This window comes from Poecilia mexicana, unplaced genomic scaffold (genome assembly GCF_051168715.1).
Source record: "Poecilia mexicana isolate PSO_F unplaced genomic scaffold, ASM5116871v1 scaffold_4, whole genome shotgun sequence".
Classification (NCBI taxonomy): Eukaryota; Metazoa; Chordata; class Actinopteri; order Cyprinodontiformes; family Poeciliidae; genus Poecilia; species Poecilia mexicana.
In genome coordinates this window covers 6,224,687-6,235,410 of record NW_028263373.1, presented here as the reverse complement: position 1 = coordinate 6,235,410, position 10,724 = coordinate 6,224,687, and the positions used below count along the sequence as shown (strand labels likewise).

The 10,724-nt window shown below is 39.8% G+C and overlaps 2 protein-coding genes across 4 annotated transcripts in view; one reads left to right on the top strand and one right to left on the bottom strand.

Annotated features, from left to right (window-relative positions):
• Window positions 1-3,577: 3,577 nt before the first annotated feature.
• bloc1s2 (biogenesis of lysosomal organelles complex 1 subunit 2) lies at window positions 3,578-6,821 on the bottom strand. Its single transcript, XM_015000900.2, has 5 exons — window positions 6,615-6,821; window positions 6,299-6,415; window positions 5,410-5,529; window positions 5,102-5,206; window positions 3,578-4,201 (listed from the first exon to the last, which is right to left on the bottom strand). Exons 1-5 carry the CDS (start codon window positions 6,778-6,780, stop codon window positions 4,170-4,172), a joined length of 540 nt encoding a protein of 179 aa, XP_014856386.2. The 5' UTR covers window positions 6,781-6,821; the 3' UTR covers window positions 3,578-4,169.
• Window positions 6,822-7,792: 971 nt separating this feature from the next.
• usp24 (ubiquitin specific peptidase 24) overlaps window positions 7,793-10,724 on the top strand; it is a 39,295-nt gene continuing 36,363 nt past the window's right edge. For all 3 annotated transcript variants that reach the window (XM_015000899.2, XM_015000898.2, XM_015000897.2), the window contains exon 1: window positions 7,793-8,366. In XM_015000899.2, the coding sequence (XP_014856385.2) occupies window positions 8,088-8,366 (279 nt within the window). In that variant the 5' untranslated portion in view covers window positions 7,793-8,087. The remainder of the gene's footprint in view (window positions 8,367-10,724) is intronic.

Sequence of the window (10,724 nt, the reverse complement as noted above, 5' to 3'; positions counted from 1 at the left end):
TTAGTTTTCTTTCCCAGAACTGCAGTGACAAAATAATATGTTCTTACCTTTGGGAGATCTTGAAAGTTGTTCTATTCTGGGTAGAGCTGCTTTCTTGTTTGAAGTGTGAAAATTTACTGTTTGATTGGACAGAAATTTGAAGTAGGGCGTGGTCACTCTGCAGACAGCTGCTTTAGGAGAGACCTGAGACCCGTCTTCTCTGGAGTTTCTCTGTTAGTTTCTCATCAAGTATAAAGCTAGAGAGACTTTGTTCTTTTCTACTCGAGTAAAGACAAATCTCTCTTAAGTTGTTCTTACGGTGTGGCCTGTGTCACTGGGTGTGCTGGCCTGCGCAGATACAGACAGATGAACACTGATGGTTCTGGTGCCAAAGAGTCTGAGTGGACTCCTAAAGGGGCTGTTAGGAAGAGTGTCGGGTCAATTTAGATAAAGTTCTGAAAACATGGAACCCAAAAGGATGGAGGTGGAATATGAACTCAAGCTATGGCAACACTGAAAAAGACAAGCCAGTACTGACCTAACATTGAATTTTAACCACAGTGATGTTGGTTTTGACTTAACTGAGAGGAAAAAAAAACAGACTGGATCTGGGGAAGTAGAGTACGACACCCAGAGTGGTTCTACTGTGAACGTCAGGGATCCAAACAACGCAACAACCTGCGGTTCTGCACCATTGTCCCATCTGGTACTGTTTTACTTTTATGCATTGTCTGGACATTTGGGTTTACTCAAAATGGACTGAATTCCAGCTTTGGTTGAACTCTTCAAAAGAACATACCTGACAAGAATCTAAATTTTGGTTTCAGGTTTCTGAGAGGATGGATGTGACGGGTTTCTCAGAGCACTCCTGCATCCTCACCTTGACGATGAAGGCGTGAGCTGAACGGTTGCCATGCAAAAAGTTGACCTCGTGTGGATTTGCAGGCTCTTCCTGTTGAAGGTGTTTGAAGTTTGACTCACTTCCTCAGATCTCACATGTGGCTTATATTTGCTACCCAAACACCAACCAGATCTGCGGGCTTCTTTGAAACGAATGGATGTAAACACGAACACCCCCTTGTCGCTTATTTCAAGCTTTGTAGTGGCACGGCTTTACACGGACATTTAAACGGCTCAAAGCGAGGCAAATGAGGGTTGTTCGTCCAAACTGTGTGTGAGAAAGTTAAGAGGAAAACAAAAGGATACAAAGGGATTTCACAACACTGCTAAAGCTGCTGACATTGGCCAGCTACAAAATGCTCAATCTGCACAAGACGGGGAAAACAAAGAACAAATGTGGTTTGAAAATCATTCGAGTGTCCTCTCTCACTCATTCATGAGCAACAAAAAAAAAAAAAAGGAAAAAAAAAGAAAACATATGTGCTTGCCTGTCAGTTATACAAGTTTGTGGTGTGGCATCTGGCCCTGTTGTTAACTGGTTCAAGCTCCATTTAAGAGTGTTGAAGAGATCAGCTCCAGTGCTTCTGCTGATGACGGACATGCGTTTGATACTTTGACTGGTCAGAGTGCTGGGAAATTCTGACATCCATCACCTCAAAACAAATAGAGGTCAAGCTGTTCGAAAGTACCCAAATCAGATGGATCTTCTTTCCGAATCTTCAGAGAAGTTAATATCTTTCCTTCAAGAGATATCTTTTACTACCTTGAAACAATCCAAGTCTTAAAAACATAATAGTTGATGCAAACAGCATTTTACAAATCTTTAAGTTGTTGACACATTTGCATTTAAAAAAAAAATCAAAGGATTAAACAGAAAATGGAGAGTGACTACTTTATGGAGAGATGTGAGGAAACAAACTTCATAATCTCATCTGTTCTGAGCTCTGGATCAAGAGTTAATCTTTGGAGAAGCAACAACAAAGACAACATGACTGAAGGTGGAAACTGTAAAAATGAAAGGCGAACATTTGCAAAAACTTTCCAAGAGAAGCCACAGTCTGTATGGATTAAAGCTCTGTGGTTGCGCTCTTGACAATCCTATCCCCCAGTTTCTTTCGTCTCTGACAAAATGACGCCTGTAGGGCAGAAAGAAAGAGATACACATCTGAGGTTCTGTCACGCTGCGGCGCTAGAAGGACCACGTGTCACAAGGGAAGAACGACAGCGAGGGATTACCAAGGTATCCTATAGTAAGATGTACAACTCGGTGCCAAATAAAATCACCTAGTCGAAATGAACTTGGTTTTATAGCAGGAAAGCAGTTCTGAAACAAAACATGGTAGAAAAGGAAAGAACCGTTTTACTTTGATAAGCCGTGAATCACGAATTTACATCATCTTGAATAGGAATTCATAAATTCAAACCGTTTCACTACAAACTTACAAAATTCAATGTGTTTTATTGGACTTTCACATCATTGGCCAACACTAAGTGGTGCATGGTTGTGTAATCGAGGGAAAAGAAAACATCATTTTGTGTGATGGTGGAAGAACACCTGCAAGAAGCTGCAAAATATTCAGCTTCAAGCAGGACGACACCAAACGGATGGTTTAGATATCATGTTTTATAATAACCCGATCACAGTCCAGACCTAAATCCAACTGTAAATCCATAAGACTTAAAACTGATGTTCGGTTTTAAGTCTGACGTATGTTACCACAAGAAGAAAAACATAGCCTCGAAATTCCTCCAGCAACAAAGTCTGCAAAGTAATTGAAATGCCAAGCTAAACATTTCATATTTTTACTTGCAAAAACCCCAACTAAAAAATGATTACTTGCGCTGATAACAAAACAAAATACGTGGAGGTTTTCAAGTGTAAGGTGTAAAGGAGAGGCGAATACTTTTCCAAAGCAGAATAATCTGCTATCTGAACAGAGTTTTTCCACCATAGCTGGAGCCTCCAAGCTTTAAAAACTACAGAAATTCCTTCCACCTTCCCAATCTTTAGGCCAATTATTTAGCACAGAACATGCAATACCCACCCAAACTTAACAACATGAGAGGCTTGGCTATGATTAATGTTACCTTCTGTACTTTGCTTGAGTGCCTTCTGGCACGCACATATAGACTCCAGAAAACCGCCCAAAGCTCACGACGCAGTCAAGGGCCTTTAGGAGAGGACTGAGGTGTATACTCTAGGGATGTGGGGAGGGGGTAAGAAAATAAAACAAGGAAAGGGAGAGATGGAAGGATCACACAGAGCAACAGTAAATAACGTTACAGTATGAATAACGAGCTCCCTCTGTGCCAGCGTCTCAGCTGAACTAATGACAGAGACCTGTTTTAGATTAAGCCTCACACACAAATACACATCCTCGTGAGGTTGGCATACAATCAGAAGAAGGATGCAACGAGTTTAGACGATCTGCTGTGCAGTTGACGTGGAGATGGAAACAAAGGCAGCAGATGGCACCCATCCGTTGCTTTGAATGTGCGACTAGATGCCATCCGTTTCCCTCTGTTGAAGCTTCACTCCTGTCCTTTCTGTGAGAAAGCAGTAACTTGATCCTTTCTTGTTTAACAGTGGTTCAGTTCCCCCACTTCTCCCAAGCAGGAAAACAACTGATATCTAAAAAAAAAAAAAAAAAAAAAAAAAAAATCCTTAAAGAACCAATTGTGGTGCAAGACTGCCATCTGCTGTCAGTGGTGAGATCAGGCTTTATTTCAAAGAAAATGTGATTTCAGTGATGTGCTTTCAGGAGAACACGACATGATGTTGACTTTATAAGGAATCGTATGTGAGCTACAAATTTAAAACAAACTGTAGAGTTTGTCTTTAAACACAACATTAAAACTAAGCCTCAGGTTTAAGTAGCTTGGTGTTTTATGAACACTGCCTGAGTAAACTCAAATTATTGCCTAACATTTTAGGAAATAAAACGTTTCTGACATGACTAAGCTTTAAATATGCTGTAAGAAGCAAATTAACTACATTTGTGTCATTTGCTTCACTTTTTGATAAGAACGTCTTCCTGATATTACTTAGGAGAGGCTAACAGTTGGACAAACAGATGTAGCACATCTTAGTTGTATGAACAGAAACCAGCGAGACTGGAGTCAAATCTACAGCCAACACTCTGGTATTAGTGCATAAAGACGCCTGCTTTCGCAGGAGTGTTTCTTATTTTTGCTTCAGCCACAGTTCACATCCTCCCCTGCAGCTCTTGAGTCTCTGGATGGGTGAAAGAAGGCGAGAAGGTGCCGAAGCCCTCAGTCTGCCTCCTTCTTCATCGCTTCTCCAGTTTCTTGAATCTGGCTTCTACAAATAGAAAAACAAAAAAGATTGTTCCTTCCACAGATAAAAGCGTGTCCAGTCTCTAGAACAGATAACAGATTTCAGAGTTTTCCCACAGTGTATTATAAGCCTGGCGGGCCACCAGGCTTTACTTGTGCCCCCACCAGACTTAGCATTATTTATTTATTTTAGTTGTTTTTTTTTTTAATAATTACCTTTTTAAGACTTTATAGTAGGTATTAAGGTATTAATCTTCCAGTCTTCCAATAACGCATAACTATCAAGTGATATTTTCAAATTTCCTGTCAACTTTAAACATTTTTTAACTCAAAACTATGGCAGCCGGCTGGATGAATGACTTGCCTTAGCGCCCCGAGCTCTGTGCTTAGCAAGTTTTCTGGGTGAAAGCCTGGATCTTATTTATGGTTATGATAAAAATTAAAACGGCTATAAGCGTTTTTTTGAAAGTAAAATTGCAATTTTCTTCATCACTAAATGCAGAAGGAAGTAAATTATAAACACTAACAAACAAACCTGTTTGTCACTTTTGTTCTCCATATAAATCACGTATTGTCGAGTGCATCATAAATGATGCAACGCAATCAGAAAGTAGGAAGTTATATATCTGATCGTTTGATATACAGCCGTTATTTTCCAACAATAAAAACATTCCTTTTGCAGTAATCTCTCATGTGCTTGTCCCATGTTTATCTTCCTCCTGCTGTCTTGCAGTCTGAGAACTGAGTGATAGGATTTACTGCAATAACTCCAGTTTCTAACAATGCTTTTTGTATTTTCTTAACATGTGAACCAAATTGGGATGATATTGATAACTTATGTATCTTTTTAATAAAAAAAAATTCATGATTTCTCAGCAGTAAATACACTTTGGCATTTCTCTCTACTGTGTAGCGCATGTCTTACCCAGCTTCTTGGAGTATGCATCCAATTTGTATGCAGCCTGTTCGAGGGATGACACTTGCTCCTCGATCTTATTTATTTGGTCCAGGTAAGGCTGTAGGCTCGCATCTGAAACAAACACACACACACACACACACACACACACACACACACACACACACACACACACACACACACACACACACACACACACACACACACACATAACCAAGGGCTCTTCAATTCAGAAAGGAATCAGAAATGGAAGAAAAAAAAACTCTAATTCATGAATGTTTATTTTTATTTTTATTTAAATTATGCTACATGCTCACACTTGTTGTTGAGATCCTGCAGGTTCCGGCTTATATTGATGCTAATGTCCTTCATTTCCATGTATTTCAGACTTGTGAGCTTGTTCATGTTCTCCAACAGCAGGTAATCTTCACACGTCGCTGAGAAGAAAGTCACATTTGAGAGAAAAGAAACAACAGTAAAGAAAAATGGAATAGAAATAAGAATAAGTCCATTTAGAGACACACGTCTTACCAGCATACACTATTAGTTAATGAACACCAAACACCAGGTGTTTGTGAGATTTCTGGTGACCTGAAATTTGTCAAATGTATGCTTCAGCTCTAGCCAAACACATCATTTCCATTCATTAAGCATTCATAATTTTATAAATATTTATTTGACTCGTGTATAATTTAGGGTATTGAGAACCTTGCTGTTAAATATTGGTTTACTGAGAGCAGGTTTTACAAATATCCATTCCACTGAATAACTGCTGTATTGTGTCTGCAAGTATTTTGCATGTTTTATGTCTAAATTAAGTGACTTTATTGCCAGATCACTTTTCCATTTTGCCAGATCACATACTAGCATTTATACTTAAACGAAAGATTAACACACAATCCATGTGATCGGTAGTGATCGGAATCGGAAGCAAAAAACCTGATCGGAGCATCCCAAGTAACTTGTACAACAAGATTAACCAGATTCATTAGAAATGATGGCCAGAGAGAAGTCAAGAAAAACTGCTTTGGCAATAAGTAAAACAAGTCTGAGTGAAGTTTGGGAATATTTTTTAGAAAAGTGATAGGTGGTATCTAAATTAAGATAAGGTAAATACATTTTAGGCACGCTTAAAATTAGACTGCAGTACACAATGACAGCTTTAGAGAAAGAGCACAATGGTAGCACTGAGAATAGATTTAACACCTGTTAGCTCCCCTTGCAGGAAAATGGCCATCTTCTCAAACATGTCAGAGCACAGCTCGTTGATATCTGGCTCTGCGGGCTCCACAGCCTCCTCTGCGGTCTCCACACCTCCATCGCCTGTGCACAACGATTTGAAGCAGAACTAAATTATTAGGATGAAACCACAACTGCAATGGAATAAATCATCAATCAACAATCAGATAAAATCAATATATATATATATATATATATATATATATATATATATACACATTTGTTTACTGTGTGCTCCATTGTCATTTGGGTGCTAAGGAAATGCAAGGAAAACACCACGTACTGTTTGCTCCAGGTTTCTTTGGCGCACTCGACGGGGCTTCCGGTGGATCGTCGGGGCGTTCAGCCGCAGCCGTGCCACTAGCAGTTGCGATTAACCCCGCCGAAACGGCTGCTGGCTCCCTGGAAATACTGTCCATAGCTGCGGCTTCGTCTCCAGTTGCAGCCATTTTGTTCCTGTTTTGTTTCGTTCATTATCACGTGAGCCCGGCGATCACGTGATGCACTCGAGGCGCGGCACAGCGACCAACGCCCCCAGACCGCCCCTACTCACGCGCAATGCCACGCCCTTCTTTGTAAAACGTAAAATCACTGTTCTTGTTTTGCTCTAGAAGGGATTTTTGAAAGCGTAGTGTTTATTAAACTTTTAAGCAACTTTTTTTTTTTTTTTTTTTTTTTACAAAAAATAAGATGGACAAATGACTTGCATTAAACGGTTTTTTCTTTTTTTGTGGAAAAATGTAAAAATACCTTCAAATTTAATTTTAAATATCTTATAAATCTATGCTGCATTTCCACATACCTGCATATGTTCAAGTAGAGTTATAAAATATGTAGAACAATTTCTAAACAGAAAACAGGGGACTCATTGCATCAAAAAGTATGAAAAAAGTTATAAAAGAATTTTAAAAAAATTCTAAATGTAAAGCATATTGGAATTTTTTTTGATTTCTCACAATTACAAAATTATTTATACCTCGCAGAAATAGATTTAAAATTTGTTTATTTCAATCAATATGTGGTGCTCATTGATCAGCTGGGGATTCCTCAAAAGATCTTAAAACAAAAAAGTAGTATTAGCTTTTTAAAAAATACATTTGACATTATTTACACTTTAGCAAATAATGGCACACCGGAAATGATTTATGGTCAACCATTATTATTATTATTATTATTATTATTATTATTATTATTATTATTATTATTATTATTATTATTATTACTACTACCATAGTTATTATTATTATCATTAGTAGTAGTAGTAGTAGTAGAAGGAGAAGGGAGAGTGATGAATTGTGTTGATTTTTTGCTATTATTATTTAAAAATATAATAATAATAATAATAATAATAATAATAATAATAATAATAATAATAATAATAATAATAATAATAATAATAATAATAATAATAATAATATTGACTTGTGTTCATCTTTTGAAAAAAGTAAAGTTCATGTATCATGGACTTCCAAACATAACTCCTCCAGGTGAAGCCGCACAGACGGTAAACACTAACAACAAGGTTAAAATCACTGAATCATCTAGTACTGTCAGTGTGCGCGCTCCCGTGATCAGCCTGCAGTTCTCGGAATGCAGAATTCACCGTATCACCTGTGTCGGCGCTGTTTTGGGAGAAGCAAATCGTGACAGGCAGGCTAGCTGCGGCGGCGGACTGTAAACATGGCGGCGTGCACAGCTACAGGGCTGTGCCGAGCACCGCTGTACAACTAGTGAGGGAAGCGGAGACACCCCGAAAATGGAGACCGAAGAGGAGCAGCACATAACGACGCTCCTCTGCATGGGTTTCCCAGATCCTGACGTGATACGGAAAGCGCTCCGGCTGGCAAAGAATGACATCAACGAGGCAGTGGCGCTTCTAACGAACGAGAGCCCCGGACTCGGCTATGGATACGAGCCGATGGAGAGTGGGCCTTCCACCGGCTTGGGCTCCAGTGGGGACGGGGAAAACAGCGGGAGGACTGGGACTAGTGGGTTCGATCCCCCCCCAGCATACCACGACGTCGTGGAAGGCGAGGTAAGCGCAACACGCATCGGCTCCAGGAGCGAGTGAGGAAATACGGTCGGTTGTAAGTTGCAACAGAAAGTAGGCTCGCCCATTTAACTAGCTCAACTTAGCGGCTTCAAGGCTACATGCAGCAACCCCTAACGTGAGCTGCCAGGGAGAAAATGATCCACCAGTCCCACACAGACAGGACATGCTAGGACTTCATACTGATACAAAAAGAGCTCTTGGACAGTATGTTTAGGAACTTTACTGCTAAAGCTTAATGAGAAATTCAAATTTGCAAGCTAGCCTAGCTAGCTAGCTAGTAGCTTTTCTTGTAGCTAAGTTGGAGGGTGAAACCCGCCAGTAATTTGGAGCAGCAGCGAAAGCATCACTTTCACAGATGTTTAAAGGAAGCTCTGGTTTAAAATGGTTATTTGATTGTCATCTAGACTGTTGAAATGATTTGCATCGTATTATCTGCCTCTAACCAGGAGACTGTCTGACAGCTCGACCACTGTTAAGATTTTATTTCTCTCTAACTTGACTTTGAAGCGGTTTCGCAATATCTCTATAGCAAAGGTGCCATTTTGGTAATAGTTGTGTATAGATCCATATGTTCTTATGAGTGATCACTCTCATAGAAGCAGCAACTGGTTGCCAGTATAATACTTGCTTACGGGTCCTAACTTCGTCCAGCCCGCTGTGTTTATGTGCTGCGAAAGCTATGAAATCCTCCGGCCTCTCATAAAGCGCCCGTCAGCATAGCACAGTAGGATTGCTTTGACTGACCCCTAAAGCAGTACATAGCTGTGTTTCCTCTGCTGCCTGACCTTTGACCTGTTGCTCTGTCAGAAAACCTGTTGTGGAATGAGTATGCTTTTTCAAAGTCTGTGATTTCATAGGTTAGGAATCGGCAGCTAAGTGATTCTTGCAGATAATATTAAGGCGTTCAAGGAAAAAGTCTGCTTTACATATTGATTATGACTTAAGATGAATTGATTTTATTTTTCTTTAGGTCTGATCTGCTAATTCCAATATGAAAAAATAATAATAATCTGCAGGAGGATATCTGTCAGTGATACTAGTCCAGAATCCATTGTAAAATGAACAAATTGCAAGAATATTCCCATTTATACATTAAATATGACCCTAATTTTTGTACGTTTTTATTATTATTATTATTATTATTATTAAGCTCAAAAAATGTCTTTTGCTTTCCTATTCCTAAACTAAGTCTGATTTAGCATCATCGCTCCTTTTAAAAATGTTTTTACAAATTAAAGTTGCTATCAGTTACTAGAAATTGCCCTTATAACAAATCTGAATTGGGTGAACCAGTTGAGAATGACCAACTCTTGAATGAGTAAAAAATGTGAAACCAAACTGATCTAAGTTGATCCAGATGCTAAAATAAAATAAAATAATAATAATAAATTGTGAAATAGCCCTTTACCTCGCTGGCAAATCAGAAGCTAATTTCAGTATTGTGTTATATGTGAAACATACACATAATGAAACTCGGATTAATTACGTAACAGCTGCAGGACGAACTTTGCAGAAACCCTTTCCGTTTATCGTGTAGCGATTTAAAGCACGGCAGCCGGGTGAGGCATTAACCACCGGGCACATCAACAACCAAGGACTCTGTGACGACACATAAATTTTTCACAACACCTCTGGAGCAGAACTTCCTGACGGGAACTCATCAAAAGTCACTTCCGTGTGAGGTTTGAAGATGTGAAACGTTCTGCGTGTGCCATAACACAAAGGACGAACGCCATTAATTCCCCCTTCTCTTAGTTGCCGTGTTTATGTGTAACAGACCGGCGGTTGGTCTGAGGCCTCGTGTGTCGCTCCTAAATATAGTTCCTCCCTCGGCCGCTCCGACACACACACACACACACACACACACACAAGCATGCTGCAGTTTTTGCGCAGAGTTCCCAAGAGGGCTGTGGACGCACGGTAACAGAGTGGGGCAGAGTTACCCGCTCGCCCCAGCACAACCACACACACTCACACACACATACACATTTTGCCTTCCACTCTGCTTATGTCTTCAGGTGTTACAAAAAAACACATATGTTGGTCACTTAGTTTCTGATTGGGATGTCATTTGTTGTTCCTGCTCAGACGTATCAGGTTTTCTTTGCCATATTTCTCCCATCGGTTTCCAACCGAACGTCTCTATTAACCGTGTCTTCCTGCTATTTCCACCTCTCATCCATCTGCTTGTCGTATATCTAATTTTCCTAGAAAGGGGAAAGGATGAAACACGATGCATCTCCGGTTGCGTCCTCCTCCCTCCTGCTCCCTGCACTTCGCCTCCTCCTGTTAGACTTAAAGTGCGGCCTATCGCCTTACTGTCACGTGTTTGACGGCTTT